Here is a 19,739-nt window from a genome sequence, read left to right as displayed (position 1 = left end):
CCCAAGATGATGTGGTAGAAATCAGCACTACTGGACTTAAAACCCAGGTCTTTAAATCCAAATCTAGTACTTTTCCTACTGCACCAACATACCAAGTAGCTCTGATGGGATAGTAGAGCAGTAAAAGAATAGAATAAGAGGTAAGACTGGAAAGATGGTGTGGCTAGCTTGTGGATGACATAAAATGTAAAGCTGAGATTGAATTTAGAAGCTAGCAACCTTTGCAAGGTTTTGAACAGTGGTAGAATATGAGCATATATTTGTATAAGGAAGATGTCCAGCAATTGGGATGGATTGGATATGGAAGAGGGATTAGAGAAGATCGGGACTTAATCTTGATTTGAGTTTCCATAAAAGGTGGGGAGTGGACAGAAGGAAAGGGGGAAAGGAGACTAATCTTAGTGAGAGAAACTGTAAGCAAAGTAAGGTATACAAAAGGTACAAAGCAAGATTAAAGGATAATGAATTGATTAGTTTTGTCTTTGTGCAGACAAGAGTAACAGTAGATATGATGGGAACATGAGTTAAAACTACATTGCGCAGAACTTTGAATGTTAGAATTGTCTGGTAATTATGTAACTGGTCAAATTAGCTCACATTCTTTGGTTTCATTTTTCCATCTGAAAAATAAAGAATTGGATTTAATTAAGAGTTCTTAACCTCTAGTCTATGGACATCCAAGGGGATCAATAGATAGACTGGGGGAGAGAGCATGGATTGTGAATTTGAATGGGAAAAATATATCTTTATTTTCATTAACCTTAGTTTTCCTACGTATAATACTTTATATCTTATTTTAGGCACTTAAAACTATTCCTCTGAGAAAGGGTTCATAGACTTCATCAGATTGCCAAAGAGATGCATGATACAAAAAAGGTTAGGAACTTTTGGACTAAATGGTTTCTAAGAGCCCTTGTAGCTCTAAAATTCTGACTACAACTTTATTCTGTGAATAGTAAAGAATCCTTGAAGATTTTTCAGAAGGAAAGGGACATCATTTTGGAATATATTAGAAAAATTAATTTTCTTAATAGGTTATGTAAGAGGCCATTCCAATAGACTTTAATGGAAAGTGCCATCCACATCCAAAGAAAGAATCATGAAGATTGAATATGGATCAAAGAATAGTATTTTCAATTTTTGTTGTTGTTGCTTTTCTTGTTTTTTTTTTTCCTATCTCATGTTCCCCCCCCCCCTTTTGAATTGGTTTTTTGGCTCAGTATGACGAATATAAAACATCTTTAGAAGAATTGCACACATTTAACCTATATCAGATTGCTTGCTGTCTTTGGGATGGGGAAGGGGAGAAGGGGGAAAATTTAGAACACAGGGTTTGGTGGGGTTTTTTCTTAGTTTTATCTTTCAGAATGCCTGTCTCTTCTATCTCCCACTCTTAATCAATGAATCAATATTTGTTAAACATCTATTACCCAGTGGGTCATACGGGAGATTTTTACAAAAGTGAAATTGACAGGCTTTGGACTTCATTTGGGAGGTAAGAAATACTGAAAAATCTAGGATGGTTACTAAGTTATGAGCCTGAGAGATTTATGGTAATAGGGAAGGTGGAATGGGGGGAAATTTTTTTTAATTAAAGCTTTTTAATTTTCAAAACATATGCATGAAATTAAGACAACTCTAAGGTATCACTACACATCTCTCAGATTGGCTAAGATGACAGAAAAAGATAATGATGAATGTTGGAGGGGATGTGGGAAAACTGGGACACTAATGCATTGTTGTGGAATTGTGAACTGATCCAACCATTCTGGAGAGTAATTTAAAACTATAAAGGGCTATAAGATTGTGCATAACCTTTGATCCAGCAGTGTTTCTACTGAGCTTATATCTCAGAGATACTAAAGAAAGGAGAGGGACCACAAAAATGTTTGTGGCAGTCCTCTTTGTAGTGGCAAGAAACTGGAAACTGAGTGGCTGCCCATCAATTAGAGAATGTCTGAATAAGTTATGGCATATGAATGTTATGGAATTATTGTTCTATAAGAAAGGATCAGAAGGATGATTTTAGAGAGGCCTGGGGAGACTTACATGAACTAATGCTATGTGAAATAGGCAGAATCAGGAGATCATTGTATACAGCAACAGCAAGAATATATGATGATCAATTCTGATGGATGTGGTTCTTCTTAACATTGAGATGATTCAGGCTAGTTCCAATAATCTTGTGATGATGAAAGCCATCTACACCCAGAAAAAGGATTGTAGGAATTGAGTGTGGATCACAATATTGCATTTTTACTTCTTTTGTGGTTATTTGCTTGAATTTTATTTTCTATATCATTTTTTTTCCTTTTTGATCAGATTTTTCTTGTGCAGCACATATGTAAATTAAATTTAAAAATTCATATCCCCAATCTTGTTAAGAATTAATGCCTAACATAAAGAATGAGATTATAAATGAATTAGAGGAACATAAGATAGTTTACTTCTCAGACCTGTGGAAGAGAAAGTAATTTATGACCAAAGAAGAACTAGAGATCATTACTGATCACAAAATAGAAAGTTTTGATTATATCAAATTGAAAAGTTTTTGTACAAACAAAACTAATGCACACAAGATTAGAAGGGAAGCAATAAACTGGGAAAACATTTTTACAGTCAAAGGTTCTGATAAAAGCCTCATTTCCAAAATATATGGAGAATTTACTCTAATTTATAAGAAAGCAAGTCATTCTCCAATTGATAAATGGTCAAAGGATATGAAAAGACAATTCTCAGATGAAGAAATTGAAACTATTTCTAGCCATATGAAAAGATGCTCCAAATCATTATTAATCAGAGAAATGCAAATTAAGACAACTCTGAGCTACCACTACACACCTGTCAGACTGGCTAGAATGATAGGGAAAGATAATGCGGAATGTTGGAAGGAATGTGGGAAAACTGGGACACTGATACATTGCTGGTGGAATTGTGAATACATTCAGCCATTCTGGAGAACAATTTGGAACTATGCTCAAAAAGTTATCAAACTGTGAATAATATCCTTTGACCCAGCAGTGTTTCTACTGGGCTTATATCCCAAAGAGCAGATATAGAAGGGGATAAAGAAGGGAAAGGGATCTGTATGTGCACAAATGTTTGTGGCAGCTCTCTTTGTAGTGGCCAGAAACTGGAAATTGAGTAGATGCCCATCAATTAGAGAATGGATGAAAAATTGGTGAAAAATATTATGGAATATTATTGTTTTGGACCTGACCATCTCCAGCAATGAGATGAACCAAATCAGTTCCAATAGAGCAGTAATGAATTTTACTAGCTACACCGAGTGAAGGAACTCTGGGAGATGACTAAGGACCATTACATAGAATTCCCAATCCCTATATTTTTGCCCACCTGAATTTTTTATTTCCTTCATAGGCTAACTGTATAATATTTTGAAGTCCGATTCTTTTTGTACAGCAAAATAACACTTTGAACATGTATACTTATTTTGTATTTAATTTATACTTTAACATATTTAATATGTATTGGTCATCCTGCCATCTAGGGGAGAAGATGGAGTGAAGGAGGGGAAAAATTGGAACAAAAGGTTTAGCAATTGTCAATGCTGTAAAATTTCCCATGCATATAACTTGTAAATAAAAAGCTATTAAAAATTTAAAAAAAGAGTTAATGCCTGAGAACATTTTTATTGAATTTTGAAGTATGACAATTTATAGTTTAATTTACACATAGCTTTTCTTCTACATATTATGTCAAGTGAGAAATACTTAGGTTCTTGTCCTCAGGAAACTAATACTTTAATGAAAAAGGAAATGCCCCCCCCCCCCAGGGGAGGAAAATTAAGAAAGTATATTTGTTTTGGAGGAGTTTTTATATTGGTACCTATATGTAGAAAACAATTTATTTTAAAATGTGACTGTCTATTTTCACTTTTTCAATTAAAACTAGCCACAGATAGAAAATTTGATGTAGGAATTTCAAAATATAGCTAATTGTAAAAAAAATGAGCAACATTGTTTGAATTTTAAAATTCTGTTCATTAACACCAATAGATTGTCTCACAAATGTTTGAGCTTAAAGCTTTTAAGGCAGTAGTGATTTACAAATTTAGCTTCTTTTTTATTTTTTATAATAGCTTTTTATTTTTCAAAATACATGCAAAGAGAACATTGAACCCTGGTGCCTTTCCATAGGGCACTTAGGTGACACAGTAAATAACAGTGCTAGGCCTGGAGTCAAAAAGATTCATCTTCTTGCATTCAAATCTCACCCTAGACACTTATTACTGTGTGTGTTATTAACAAGTCACTCACTCCCATTTGCCTCAGTTTCCTTATGTGTAAAACGAACTGAAGATGGTGAACCATTCCAGTGTCTTTGCCAAGAAAACCTCAAATAGGGTCACAAAGAGTTTGAACAAGCAACCTTTTCCATTGCTTTCTCTTTCCTCCTATCATCTCTTCCCTCAATGTCCAGAGGTCTCATGATACCTCTTAGGTGCCTTGAGTCCCTAGTATTCACATTTGGACCTAATTCCCTGCAGTTTTCTCTTCCTCTTTCCCTCCTCCCTTAAAACCTTCATTCAACCTTAGTTGTAGCCAAGGTGAAGTAATTATGATTTGAAATAGCTATGATCCACTAGTTCACATTAAGATGTTAATTATTAATAAAGTCTTAATGTGTTACCTTCTTTAGTAAGAGGCAGCTAGGTAGTACAGCAGGTAGAATGCCAAACCTGAAGTCAAGACCTGACTTTAAAAATGGACATGGACATCCACTAGCTATGTGACTTTGGACAAGCCATTTAAGCCTTGTTTGCTTCAGTTTCTACAACTGTAAAATGGGGGTAATAATAGCACCTACCTTACAGAACTGGTCCACAGATCAGATGAGGTAATAGTTGTAATAAGTGCCTAGCTCATAAAAGGTATTGTGTATTTAATGGTTTTTTTCCTGATCATCGCCTTTTATTTTTTCCCCCACATATATATTTTATTTTATTTTACATGTTTATTTTTACATTTTATATGATCTCTTAAGGGTTAAATACAAATACCTTTTCCTCAATTCAAGTGTCTCAGCAGCTTTTGACATTGCTAACCACTCCCAAATATTCTCTCCAGTCCCAGCACTTGTGACACTGCTCTCTCCCAGCTCTCATTGTAACTGTACCTTCTTTTGCTGGGTCACCTATGTCCCAAACCTTAACCATAAATGTCTAGTGAAATTGTCCAGGCCCTCTTCTCTCAGTGATTTAATTTCCCAAATCTATATTTCTAGCTTTAATTTTTTACCTGAGATCCAATCTTAAATAACCAATCTAACAGTTGGGTAACTCAAATTCGTTATGTCCAAAGCAGTTACAATCTTCCCCCATAAAACTATCCGTCTTCCAAAATTGCCTACTTCTCTTATAGGTACCACCATCTTTCTCATCACTGAGGTTGGCAACTTTGGATTCTCCATCTCCCCATATCCAATCAATTGAAAGGTCTTATCAATTCTACACAAGCCACATTTTCCACATTCCTTCCTCTCAATTCAAAGTGGCCATATTCATTCAGACCTTCACAATCCCTTTTCTCGACTGGTGCAGTAGCCTCCTTTTCAGTCTCCCTGCTTCTAAGGAGCATTTTTTTCCCTTCTAGTTATTCTCCTCCCAATTGCCAAAAGTCTTCCTAAAGGTCTGACCATATCACTTTGCTTCTAGGATAAAATACAAACTCCTTCATAATTTGACTCCAACCTCCCTTTTTAGCTATTTCATATGAGTTCCTTTCACACACTCCCAATAAAATAGAACTAGTGTTCCTATGGTGAACCATTTTTTTTTACCTTTGACCTGGCTGGCCTCCTCCCATCCCATCTCCCTGCTGCAATGATTTCTTTCCTTACCTCCCTCCGTTTTAGACTTCTTAGTTTCCTTCAAGTCTCATCTCAGGTACTACCTCTTCCAGGAAGCCTTTCCCGTTTTCACCAGTTTTCTCATTCTTCATAATATCGGGCATTTATTCCTCTGCATTCATTTAATAACCCCCAGGAAAATGTGAGCTCCTTCAGAACAATGTCTGGTTTTTGCTTTTGTCTTCCACCCTCACCATGATATAAAGATGCCACATAATGTGAATCAAGATCAGTTTTGGAGTCAGGAAGACCTGATTTCAAATCTTGTTTTTACTATATGTAGCCATGTGATCAAAGACAAATCATTATACCTCAGTGGCCCAGTTAACTCTCTAATACTTATGTTAGGGAAGAATTGCTGAAATGGTATGGTGAAATTTCCACCCCAGTATTTCTGTACGTTCAGTTTACTCAGCACCTAACTCAGTGCCTTACATTGCTTTGTAATCCGCTTACAGAATTGAATATGATCACCGGCAATTCTCACCTTGGTGAGCTCCCATTTCCTTAATGGGCACAACATTTATACTTCCTACTCCAAAGGGACAGGAACATCAAGGTTGCTGGTGAGACAGAATGAGACAGAATGAGTTGAGCTGGAAGTGAAGTGAAGTGAACGTGACTGGAGACTGCCAAGTAATGATGACAGAGTGATAAGGCATCCCCAGATGGCAAGTTTGCAGGTATGCTTGCAAAAAAGGGTATATAATCACAGCCCCATGTCAGTGGGCCCAGAAACTATGAAATAAACAGTCCAATGACCATTTTGTCCAGTTTATTTTCAGTCCATGGAAGTGACCCTCCCCTCTGTTGCTTCCCCCTGCCCAGACACACAAGCATATAAACAGATACTTCACTCGGCTCTGTTGAACTCTTTCTTTTCCATCACAAGAAAGGGTCCAAGCCCTTGATGGAATCTGGTTGTCTCATAACTTGGTCATTCAAAAGTAAAAAGTCAGGATATGAAAGTCCAGAGCTTGTAAGTCCCAGGCAGAAAGGGTGAGCCCCAGAGGCAAGAGGCAGCTCTTTGGATCCATCCAAGGTATCACCTTTCCCAGAAATAGGCTCTGTGTGAGGGGCAGTCTAATAAGTTCTGAGTCTCAAAAGAGCCAAGGGGAAGATGTTGATGAGTTTTATCAGAGATGATTCTTTTCAAAGAGTAATACTTCCTTCTCTGCCTCTTCTCAGAGCTTGTGAGCAAATCACTTGCTCCCATTTCTTGGAGAAGTAGAAGGAAATGATCCCCAAGGCTTTCCTGGGGTCATAGAAAGCCAAAAAACCCACTGAAAGAAGCCCAGCTCCTTCTTTCTTTATTTCTAAGGGAGAATCATTTGCACTATATCTGATTCAGATGCCAAAACAGACTTCATGTTGCTCAGAGTGCATCCCAGGGCAAAAAAGATAGCAGTTTAAAGGGCAGGGGTAGGGGGATAGGGGTATTTCAGGTCAGTTGCTAGCTCTGTTGATTATCTTAAGGAAATAATAAGGGTAGAATTTATAAGGAAGAATGTTTCAAAGGTTAAACTTCAACTGTGTGTGCACATATTGGCAGCTATTTAGGCCAAAATTTAACCATTTATAGGCAAAAAAGTTTACTTGCTCCTGAACCTGTCAGGACCAAGTAGGCTCACATGCAACAATGACATGGCTCTCTATCTCTTAGCTTATTCACTCTGCTTCCAAGCTAATTCAGAAAGTTCTTTGCTTAGCAGCATCTTTCACAATTAATATTGGAGCAAGGTACAATATAGGCTTAAACCCTGCTCAGAATGGGGGATATCCTATAACATTCAGACATAATTACTTATATTTTTCAGAATTCCTCCTCCTCCAAAAGCTGTTATTTACACCACCAAATAACCCCACCAAGGGGATCTGGTCAGTACCAAAGTCTATCTTTGCCACCTTTTTTGCAGAACTCTGATTACTCTTTTCTTGGTAATGACATCCATGTTGGCATTCCTAGACCATCTGCTGCCCTGGGACTCAGATAGCCCATGGACTGTTGATGGTGAGTCAGTTCTATATAATAAGCACCTTCCACAGGCCCACTGGAATGCTGCTTCCAGGAGGAAGCACCTCCTCCTCCATGAGGCCAGACAGCTCAGACTTAAGGGCATAGTCTGTTAACTATGGATCAAAACTCATTTTACAACTTCCTACAAGAATTTCAAAGGTTTAGTTTTCCAGATTTGGGAGCTCAGGAAGCAGAGAGTCCTTTGAGGAGTGCAATCCTTAGAGATAGCCCAGGCAAATGGATTTCTCTTGCAAATGCTATACTTGAAAGGTATGACCTTAAGTACTAATCACTTAGTACAGGATTTACACAAAGCATATACTTAGAATTTCTTTCTGGCTACCTCTCTCTCTCTCTCTCCTTTTCTGCCACAAGAGATAGTTCTAGTTTCAGCTATTTACTAACAATAAAGTTGAACCAGAAGTTCTCCAGTTCTAATATTCCATGTTCCAAATCCCTTCTAGCTCTAATATTCTACTTTTATAATACATCTTGGGGATGCACCACAGATATCCCATTCAGAGAAATCAGAAGGACAATTTGAAAACAAAGGCCAGATAAAGTTTGTAGACACTAGGCTTTTGCTATCAAGAAGTATTAAAGCTTTCTGCAGGGAATAAAAAATAACCAGCCACTTTTATGGCCAGAAAGGCTAAGCTCCTGTCTCTTAAGAGTTCCAAAGCTGGTTCTTCATAAAAGTCAGGTGTAACTTTTTGGTACTGAGGTTTCTCAGTTCCCCACGGGCCTCTGATGCTGTCCCTTGAAATGGGACTGAAACTGTGCTGACTCCTTATGATGCTCACATGTCTGGAGTTAAAAGTCCAAAAGTCTGTTCATCTTTTTGTCATATCTTTCTTATCCCTGGAAGAGATAGCATGCAGCCTGGTCCAACCTTCATTTCTCAGCCATCTAGGAGTTAGCTTGCTACTCCACTCAGGGTCATCATTGGTCTCAAAGGTAACTTTTTCATGATACTCTGTTGGGCCCAACTTTTTAGCTCTTTCTTCCATACTCTCCTGCCTTTTCAGTACTAGAGGTTTGATTTCAGCACATTCACCTTCTTTTACTCATGATAACAGCAGTTGGGATTTAGAACTAGCAAAAGATTATAGGACACCTAGATCTTAACAAATGAAAACATTGACTGGTAGAAACTCTAGGGACAGCTGGGACCATAGAGCAGATGGGGAAAACCTTAATGGTAGTCAGCTGTTTTGCCTATTTATGGAGAAGGCATCTACATTATCAGGAAGTCAGAGTCCTGATGGGGAAATTAAGAGGCAGGTAAAGTGAAATTCTGGCTCATATCACCCCAAAAGCTACTAGCAGAAGTAGGAAGATATCTACAAGTCCTAAATCTAAGTCCTTTATCTCACTATGGAGTGTACCTAATCTCACTCAGAGACCTCATGAAAGAAAAGAAGATAGTGGTCTCCAAGGATGAGTATTTGGTTTGACATCAGTGATACCCCAACCCTCATCTCAAGTCAGATGAGCTCTTCTACAAAAGAAGGGAGGGGATCAAAGGCATTGGATTCTTCCCATTTCTAATTTCCCTAAGGCAGATTAGTTTGTGCCTTAAAAAAAAATAATCACTAAAACTTTCTAATGTAAAAAAAGAAAAATAAGAAGCAAACAAAAAATACAAAGCAATAAGGAACAAACAAGAAAAGTCATAAGGAGACACAAAAAGCCCAGCTGAATGCGGGCCAGGGAAGCAGGCAGGCAGGCAGAGCAGTTATGTTCAGGGCAGGCTGGCAATGTCTCTCTCAGGAGGGGGGCCAACAGGTTTGGGGGCATTCTCGTTGGCTTTTCCTTCAAACATCATGACTCTGTTGAGGTAGGAGAACAAAAAGAAAAGAAAAACTGGGTTAGATGGTATGTGTGTTCTCCTGAGCCGGGAACATGCCTTTTATTTACAGACTTTTACATGCGATCTCATCAGAACCTTCTAACAACATTATGAATAAGGCAGGGCAGGATGGGAATTACTATCACCATTTTACAGGGAAATAAACGGAGTCTCAAAGTAGTAAAGAAACATCCTCACATGGCTAGTAATTGGTATAACATAACTTACAGCCAGGTTTCATGGTAGGTGGAGCATTGCAATTGGAGTCAAGAGAACTTGGGTTCAAATACCCACCTTGGGCACTTATTAAACATGTGATCCCTTTAATCATTACCAGTGTCAAGGTTCCTCATCTGTAAAAGGGGGATAATGCAGTTCTTGGGAGATTCCTAGCTATGGCATGCTAGTTCAGTTCCATGAAATTCCTGGGGTATTCAGGCATAGCATGCAATTTTGAGTTCCATGGATCATCTAGCAAGCTTCAAAGTACACTGCACACCTTTAAGAACCACTGGTCTGTGGGGAATGAAACCTCTGGCTCTGTTCTTTATTTCCAGTGATCATGAGACTAGGAGCAATTCATGTCTGGTTCTAGCTGGGACAGCCTGGGGTTACCTGAGTGAAGGGTAGGGAGGAATGGAAATATAAATAGTACTTAAGTTATTACCTTCTGGTAATAAAATATCAACAATTCCCAGCCTTAGCTGCTTTACACAGAGATTTAAAGAAACCAAAATTGGTAATGATTAGGAATAGTAATTTTACTAAAATGATTATAATTTTTTTTATTTTTTTAAAGAAGGTCCAGTTCTTCTCCCCTATTAAGAATTAATTAACCTTTGAGAACAGAGTAGAATCATTACTGTCCATGGAAAGATAGTGAGATTCTGCTAGAGTACAAAGGACATAGCTTGAATGGAAAGAGCACAATACCGGATTTGGAAGAGATTCTGGTCCAATCCTATTTTACAAATAAGGAAACTGAGGCTCCTAGAGATTAAATGGGCTGCTATACAGCTTTAGAACATCTGAAGCAGGTTTTGGACCAATCATTTTCTTACTCTATCCACTATGACTTTTTGTTATTTGGTCATTTTTCAGTTGTATCTTGCCTCTCTGTGACCCCATTTGGATTTTTCTTTGCCAAGAAAAGATACTGGGGTGGTTTGCCATTTTCTTCTCCAGCTCATTTTACAGATAAGGAAACTAAGACAAACAGGGTGTCCAGGATCACATAGCACAGTAATGTCTGAGGGCAGATTTGAACTCAGGATGGTGAGTCTTCCTGACACTAGGCCTGGCACTATCCATTGTGCGACTTAGCAGCCTACCATGCCATACTTCTTCTCAAATATAGATGTTAGCAGATTAGGAGGTACAGAACTTGGGAATCAAAAGGCCTAAATTATAGTAATTCCTATATATATTATGTATGAAAGTTTTTAGGACCTTGAAGGGGTATTTAGAGTTTTGAGAGCACCATCTCATGGAATTCTCATCCCAACTCTGCCTGAAAGTTCTTATATGATTCTGAGTAAATTGCTTCCCCTATCTAGGCCTTTTTCTTCTCCATAAGAAAGGGATTGAAGTAAATAATTTCTAAGATTCTCTTAGATCTAACATCTCTCCATTCTGTGATGTCTCCAAAGAACATATATACACACCTCTTCAAGGATGAGAAACTGGGGACTCCATAGAATGATTATTCCAGTAAAGAGGTAAAAAAGAAGACAGGAGAGCAAGGAATCTAGCTCCAATGCTGGGGATAAATGTAAGCTCCCAATTTGGGAAATATATTTGCACAGAACGGCTTTGGTTTTAGAGGATTGGGGAGGTGGATTTAGAGAATGCTACTCACAGCTTAAGGACGGCTGAACGTTTTCCAAGCATCATATTCACAAAGTCTCGATAGGAGATGGTATCACTGACTCCACCTGTCACTTCAGAGATCATCTTTTTCATCTCCAGATGGGTCTTTGGGACACCTAACTTTTCCATCATTCTCTTCAGGGACATCAGATCTATTAGGGAAAAAGCAAATTCACTAAACTGGGATAGACTATATTTACAAGGAAGACTGTTCATCTAAAATATATATCTTCCTCTTTTCCCAATTTACTCTTATGAACATTAACATGGTTAGGCTAGACCAGAGGAGTTAAACTCAAAGCCACTTCCCATTGCAGCTCAAATCAGATTCAAATATAATTGGGGAGTATTTAACAAAATAAATAAAAATACAGTGCAACACAATGTTAAATTATGGTTTTCTAAGTCAAAATGTGATCTGCAGAGATCCTTTCTATTTGAATTTGACATCATTGGACTGGATGATATTTAACAGTCTTTCCAGTTCTGTTCTGATGCTCATTGTGTTTTTTAAGTTCCTTTCCAGATCTGTGATTTTATGATTCTTGTACACTGCAACAAGATTATGTGATGATCAACTGTGATGGACTTGGCTCTTCTCAACTTGATGAGGTGATTCAAAACAAGTCCAATAGACCTGTGATGGAAAATGCCATCTACATCTAGAGAGAGAACTGTGAAGAGTAAATGTGGATCAAAACATGTTGTTTTCACCTTTTTATTTTTATTGTTTGCTTTTTCCCCCTCGTTTCTTTTTCTTTTGCAGTATGATGAACTTGGAAATGTGTTTGGAAGAATTGAACATGTTTGGCCTATCTTGGATTGCTTGCTGCCTATAGGAAGAGGTGGGGAGAAAGAAGGAAGAAAAGTTTGGAATACAAGGTTTTGCAGGGATGCATGTTGAGAATTGTCTTTGCATGTATTTGGAAAGAAAGCTATTAAAGAAAAAGATGTTATCTTGCTCAGATTAAAAAAAAAAGATTTTATGTTTCTAATGTTTTCTCTATGAAAGTACTGAGGAGTGGGAAAAAGTGATATGGCACTCAAAGCGAGGTTTTAATACCCATCAGTGGGGACTCTCTTCTGAGGAGACACTAAAGAATGTCAAAGCTTGGACTGAAGGATAGATGAGAAAATAGAACTCCTTCCCTCCTTTCTATGTAGAGAAGGGAGACTCTGGTTGTAGAATGTTACTGTTGGTCTTAATTGATGTACTAATTAGTTATACAGAAGTGCCTTTTTGTTCTACCTGTTTTGCTCTTTGTCACAAAGGATAGTTCTTTGGGTAGGGAAGGGAGAAAGATATATTTGGAAATGAAGATATAAAAGATATAATAAAAATATTATAAAATGTATTAATAACTACATGGGATCAGAGTGGATCTGACTATATTGTTACCTACTCAAGAATCTTCTAGGGCTCACTTTTGCTTTTAGGATAAATTACAGATTTCTTGATCTGGAATTTGAAATTCTCTACAATCTGGCTCCAACCTCCTTTTCTGGCCTCATTTCATCTTACTCTCCTTTAATTACTTTATATTCCAGCTAAATTACTCTTTAATCTTGTCCTGCACTCTGTTGCTTCCATGTTTGAGATGCACACCCTTCATATTTCCACTTGATGAAATTCTTCTTTCCCTTCAAGATCCAGCTCAGGTGCCACATTCTCTATTAAGTTTTCTCTGATATCCTACTGCAAATGATTTCATTCATCTCAAAATTTCTTTGAATTTTCTTTATTTTAAATCACAGTTTACCTTGAAATATACCAGTGAGAATGTGAACCTTAGAGTAGACTGCTTACTTCATTAAAAAAACCAAAACAACAAACAAAAAACATTAGTTTTCTTTTTCTTTTTTTAATTTGAGGCAATCAGGGTTAAGTGTCTTGCCCAGGGTTACACAGATAGTAAGTATCTGAGGCTAGATTTGAACTTGGGTCCTCCTGACAGAGCCAGAGCTCTATCTACTGTACAACCTCACTGTCCCCTTGTTTCATTCTTTATGTTTGTATTCCCAGTGCCTAGGACCATGCTTGACACATTAAAAAGACCTTGATAAGTGCATGCTAATTGATTGATACTTATTTTATATGCATGAACTCCTATTAAAACATAAATTCATCACAGGATGAGATTGTATCTTTATATCCCCAGAACAGTCATCCAGTAGGTTCTTAATAAATGTTTGCTGGATTTTTGAAGGAAGTTAAAGTAGAGTTCATTTCTGTCTCCTGTTGCCCCTTCCTGAAATAGTCATGTCTCTATTGGTTGTAGCTTCTTTTTTAACTTCATGATAGGGTGGGGGTAGCAAGTTGGCAAGCCGACATGTACTTTTTGCAATTCAGCAGAACAGCAGGTGCCAGCTCCTCACAATGCCCCCCCCATGGGGAAATGAAGGGGCACCTCCCCAGCTGGGAGGAACTGAGATGCCAAAAATACCACGCAGAGCAGGAAAACAAACACGAAAAAAATGCAAGAAAAACAAAGAAAGCACACACAGGCAAAGAACCCCCACCCCTGCGGAGTTGGTGCTTTGGACAGATCCCCACCCCATCCTCAACCCCTTCCCCTCCACCACCCTTGCTCTCCTTTGAAACAATGCATTATCAGCAATCAGGGGCGGAGACTGCCAAGCTAGTTTCAAGGCTTTAGGATGAAAGAGTAAACGGGAGTGAGACCAGTGCTTATTCTTTCTTTTCAATATAAAATTTTATTGATATATTTTGGTTTTTACACCTTTAGAATTTCTTTCTACCTCTAGAATTACACCTTACACCTCTAGAATTAACCTTTCTACCTCTCAGAAGCCATCCTATATGGCAAATGATATGTTTTTCTAAATGTTTGTTGTTTTTTTTTTCAAAAATCACTTTTCTCTATCTATCCCTTAATTCCCTTCCCTTGCATTTTACAAAAAAGATTTTAGTGACACTCTGCCTACCCAGTTGTGTACCAAAAAACCAATGGAGAAATGTCACATTGCTCTCCTCAAAATACATATTTCATATATAATAAATGTGTGTATGTATAAATATGTATGTATGTATGTACATGGTCAGGACCTGTGATTTCATCAACATGGTGAACTCTCAGAAAAGGAATTCTCTTAATTAATGTATACTGACATCTGCTTTATAACTTTATAGAATTAAAGAATTTGGGGATGGTAAGAATCTCAGAAACCACCTATTTCAGTCCATATATGAAAGAATCCCCACTGTAGCTTTCCTATTAAGCTGTCTTTCCTTGAAGATTTCCAAAGACAGGGAGACTACAACTTCTCTGTGCCATTCTACTTTTGGACAGCTTTAAATGTTAAGAAGATTTTTCCTGATGATGAGCTGAAATTTCTCCTCCTTTCAAGACATTCAACCATTGCTCGTGATTTTGCTCTGGATTACTCCAACCAAAACTAGTGGCTTCTCCAAATTACAGCTCTCCAAATATTTAAAGGTAGCTATCATTGTCTCCCTTATGTTTTTTCTTCTCTAAGACAAACATGTTCATTTCCCTCAACTGCCTTCTTCTAGACACTTCTTAAACAAAGATTCCAAGAAATAAATATAATATTCTGTATGAGATCTGATGACAACAAAGTACACCTTTCTATTACTAGAAGCTATGCCCCTCATGACTCAATCCAAGATTGCGTTAGGGGATTACCACTGACTCTCATTGACCCTGTATTCACATTAAAACTCCCAGATCTTTTTCAGAATTATTTGATCCTCCTCCATCTTACACTAATGATTTTTGTTGATTTTATTGACCAACTTTTGTTGATTTTTTTGTAGCCAGGCACAACAATTTATATTTGTCACTTATTAGATTAGATTAGTCCAGTAGTCTAGCATGCTAAGGTCCTTTTGGATCCTAACTCTGTCAACTCTGTTATGTTAAGCTATCTAAGTAATCAATCAATAAACATTAAGTATCTACTGTGTACAAGGTATTGTACTAAGCACTGGAAATACAAAGAGACAAAAGACAAGTCTTTGCCTTCAAAAAGGTTACAATCTAATGGGAAGGATAGAAAGCAAAGTTGCACAAAGCAAACTAGGATAAATAGAAAGAGAGAAGGTATTGGAATTAAAAGGGGTGCAAGAAGGCTTCCTGTGGAAGGTGAGATTTTAGTTGGGACTTAAAAGGAAGTCAGGGAGGTCAGTAGTTAGAACAAAGAAAGGAAAACCAGCCCGAGAAAATGTTCAAATTTGGAACTATGCTCAAATGGCTATAAAAATGGTGTACATTCTTTAATCTAGCAGTGTCACTATTGCATCTGTATCCCAAAGAGATCATAAAAGAGGGGAAAGGATCTACATGTGCAAAAATATTTGTAGCAGCTTTTTGTGGTAGCAAAGAATTAGAAATTGAGTGGATGCTCATCCAGTGGAGAATGGCTGAACAAGTTCTGGTATATAAATACAATGGAATATTACTGATCTATTAAAAGATGAGCAGGCTGATTTCAGAAAAGCTTAGAGGCACTTACAGGAACTGATGCTGACTGAAGTTGAGCAGAACCAGGAGAATATTGTACATGGTAAAAGCAAGATTACGTAATGATCAACTATGATAGATTTAACTCTTCAGCAATATAGTGAACCGAGACAATTCCAATGGTAGTAAGATAGAAAATGTGGATATGGAGTGAAACATACTATTTTTACCTTTTTGTTTTGTTTTTTTCTTTCTTGTGTTTTTTTCCCTTTTATTCTGATTTTTTTTTCACAACATGATTAAATGATTGTACATGTACCACCTATATCAGGTTTGCTGTTTTGGAGAGGGGAAGGTAAGGGAAGGAGGGAGAAAAATTTGGACCCCAAAATCTCAAAAAAATCAATGTTGAAAACCATCTTTACATGTAATTGGAAAAAAAAAATACTATTAAAATAAAATTAAAAAAAAAGAAAACACAAAAAAATGCTCAGAGCTGAAAGATGGAGTGTATTCTTCCTGAAACAACCCAGAAGCCAGTGGACTGAAGAATACTTGTCTGGAAGATACAAGAAGACTGGAAGAGTAGAAGGAGCTGGGTTGTAAAGGACTTTGAAAAAAAATCATTTTAATGACTGAATGGAGCAAGAATTGGAATGAGAATAGACATGAGGTAGGCCAATATATCAGCAGTCTATTGCAATAGTCTAGACTTGAGGGTTTGTACTAGAGTAGTGACAGATTTTGAAAGAAGGGGGTATATTCAAGAGATATTACAGAGGTGAAATCAATAGGCCTTGGTAACAGATTGGATTATGGGAAGTGGTCAGTCAATAAACATTTATTAACCAGCTAATATGTGCTAAGCACTTGGAAAACAAAAAGAGGCCAAAAAATAGTCCTTTTCTTTAAGGACTTCACAATTCAATGGGAGATTGTGCAAGCAACCTAATATAAATATATAAATAAATTATTCGGGAAAAATAGGAAATAATTAAAAGAGGGAAGGCAATTAATTAAATTAAATCAATTAAATTAATTAAAAGAGGAATTAAAGAGGGATTGGGAAAGGCTTCCTATGAAAGACAGGATTTTAGCTGGGACATGAGAAAAGCCAGGAAAGCCAGTAGGCTCTCAGTTTTGTGTCATCTTCAAATTTGATAAAATTTGATAAGCATAGTATCTGCTTTTACCCAATTCATGATAAAGGGGCCAAGATATTTCCCATCTTGACTTTGAAATAGTAACAACCACTTTTTGAATTCAGCCACTCAATCAGTTCTGAACCCATCTGATTGTACTACTATCTGATCTATATCTCATCTGAGGTATAAAAAAGTTGTCCAAAAAAGAACTAACTTTAGTCTGGCATGGCCCATATTTGAATTTCTAGATATTTGTTAATCATCTTTTTTTGTGATCCATTCTAAAATTTTCCCAGTATTCGTTTCCTGGCCTGTAAGTTTACAGGTTATTAGCATAGAGGGTTGCCCAGAGGAACAGGTATGTTGGAGACAGAACATTCTAAGTCCAAGGCCTACTCTCTATCCACCATGCTCAAGCTCAAGCTGCTTAATTTTTCAAAACTGTTTTTTTTAACATGTCTATGTATGATTACTTTGGGGGAGGAGGAGGAGGCGATTGGAGTTAAGTGACTTGCCCAGGATCACACAGCTAGTAAATGCATGAGGCCAGATTTAAACTCAGTTCCTTCTGACTCCAGGCCTGATAATCTATTTACTATACCACCTAACTGCCCCTATTTGATTATTTAAAAAGAAAATTGAGGGAAACAGTTTAAGAACAGAAACCTAAGGCATTTTAAAGGCATTTGACTTCTTGTCTGCTGTTAAAATAGCAGAAATGTTTCTGGGGCCAAGATACAGTTCAATATCCAATATCCCATAGGTCCCTCTCAGATCTAAAATTTCAGGCAATTGCTGAATATGAGGTGGAGTTTGGAAGAAATGAAAGACTCTAAAAGGAGTGAGAAGTGAAGGGTATTAGCAATGCCAGAGGCTAGGTTTGACTTCAGTGGTAGACAATTAACTCCAGTAAAAGGCTTTTTACCTTGGAGTCCAGGAGTTGGGAAAAATCCTAAAACAATGAATACCTCATGGAAGTGGATTTCTTTGACAAAGAGATCTAATTGATCCATTATCATCAATGGATAAGTGATGGACTACACCCAAAGAAAGAACACTGGGAACCGAATGTGAACTATTTGCATTTTTGATTTTCTTCCCGGGTTATTTTTACCTTCTGAATCCAATTCTCCCTGTGCAACAAGAGAACTGTTCGGTTCTGCAAACATATATTGTATCTAGGATATACTGCAACATATCTAACATATAGGACTGCTTGCCATCTAGGGGAGGGGGTGGAGGGAGGGAGGGGAAAAATCGAAACAGAAGCGAGTGCAAGGGATAATGTTGTAAAAAAATTACCCTGGCATGGATTCTGTCAATATAAAATTATTATTAAATAAAATTAAATTAAAAAAAAAAAAAACAATGAATACACTTCCTAGAAACCCAAACTTCACTTGAAATGTTACAAATAGGGGTGAGGGTATCTGCCAAGGGAAAATCAGGAACTATATGAGCAAAACTACAAAACACTTTCCACACAAATAAAGTCAGATCTAACCAATTCCCATCTTGACTTTGAAATAGTAACAACCACTTTTTGAATTCAGCCACTCAATCAGTTCTGAACCCATCTGATTGTACTACTATCTGATCTATATCTCATCTGAGGTATAAAAAAGTTGTCCAAAAAAGAACTAACTTTAGTCTGGCATGGCCCATATTTGAATTTCTAGATATTGGATAGGATGAGCAAATACTCTTGGATAGGATGAGCAAATATAATAAAGATGACAATACTACCTAAACCAATCTATTTAGCGCTATACCAATCAGACTCCCAAAAAACCATTTTAATGACCTAGAAAAAAATAACAACCAAGTTCATATGGAAAAACAAAAGGTCAAGAATTTCTTTTTTTTTTTTTAATTTTATTTTATTTAATAATAACTTTATATTGACAGAATCCATGCCAGGGTAATTTTTTACAACATTATCCCTTGCACTCGCTTCTGTTTCAATTTTTCCCCTCCCTCCCTCCACCCCCTCCCCTAGATGGCAAGCAATCCTATATATATATTAGATTATGTTGCAGTATATCCTAGATACAATATATGCTTGCAGAACCGAACAGTTCTCTTCTTGCACAGGGAGAATTGGATTCAGAAGGTAAAAATAGCTCGGGAAAAAAATCAAAAATGCAGATAGTACACATTCATTTCCCAATGTTCTTTCTTTGGGTGTAGTTGCTTCTGTCCATCATTTATCAATTGAAACTCAGTTAGGTCTCTTTGTCAAAGAAATCCACTTCCATCAGAATACATCCTCATACAATATGTCGAAGTGTATAATGATTTCCTGGTTCAGCTCATTTCATTCAGCATCAGTTCATGTAGGTCTCTCCAAGCCTCTCTCTATTCATCCTGCTGGTCATTCCTTACAGAGCAATAATATTCCATAACATTCATATACCACAATTTACCCAGCCATTCTCCAGTTGATGGGCATCCATTCATTTTCCAGTTTCTAGCCACTACAAACAGGGCTGCTACAAACATTTTGGCACATACAGGTCCCTTTCCCTTTTTTAGTATCT

The 19,739-nt window shown here is 37.2% G+C and overlaps 1 protein-coding gene across 2 annotated transcripts in view; it reads right to left on the bottom strand.

The window, feature by feature from the left end:
• Nucleotides 1-6,631: 6,631 nt before the first annotated feature.
• Nucleotides 6,632-19,739, bottom strand: part of AIF1L (allograft inflammatory factor 1 like) — a 37,129-nt gene continuing 24,021 nt past the window's right edge. The window contains exons 5-6 of one of the 2 annotated variants that reach the window (XM_051980233.1): nucleotides 11,599-11,761; nucleotides 6,632-9,720 (exon numbers count right to left, since the gene is read on the bottom strand). In XM_051980233.1, the coding sequence (XP_051836193.1) occupies nucleotides 9,633-9,720; nucleotides 11,599-11,761 (251 nt within the window). In that variant the 3' untranslated portion in view covers nucleotides 6,632-9,632. Of the gene's footprint in view, nucleotides 9,721-11,598; nucleotides 11,762-11,968; nucleotides 12,443-19,739 lie in introns of those variants that run through there. The other variant, XM_051980234.1, reaches the window with a different exon arrangement.

This window comes from Antechinus flavipes, chromosome 2 (assembly GCF_016432865.1).
Source record: "Antechinus flavipes isolate AdamAnt ecotype Samford, QLD, Australia chromosome 2, AdamAnt_v2, whole genome shotgun sequence".
Taxonomy (NCBI): domain Eukaryota; kingdom Metazoa; phylum Chordata; class Mammalia; order Dasyuromorphia; family Dasyuridae; genus Antechinus; species Antechinus flavipes.
This window is presented reverse-complemented; position numbering and strand designations above follow the sequence as displayed.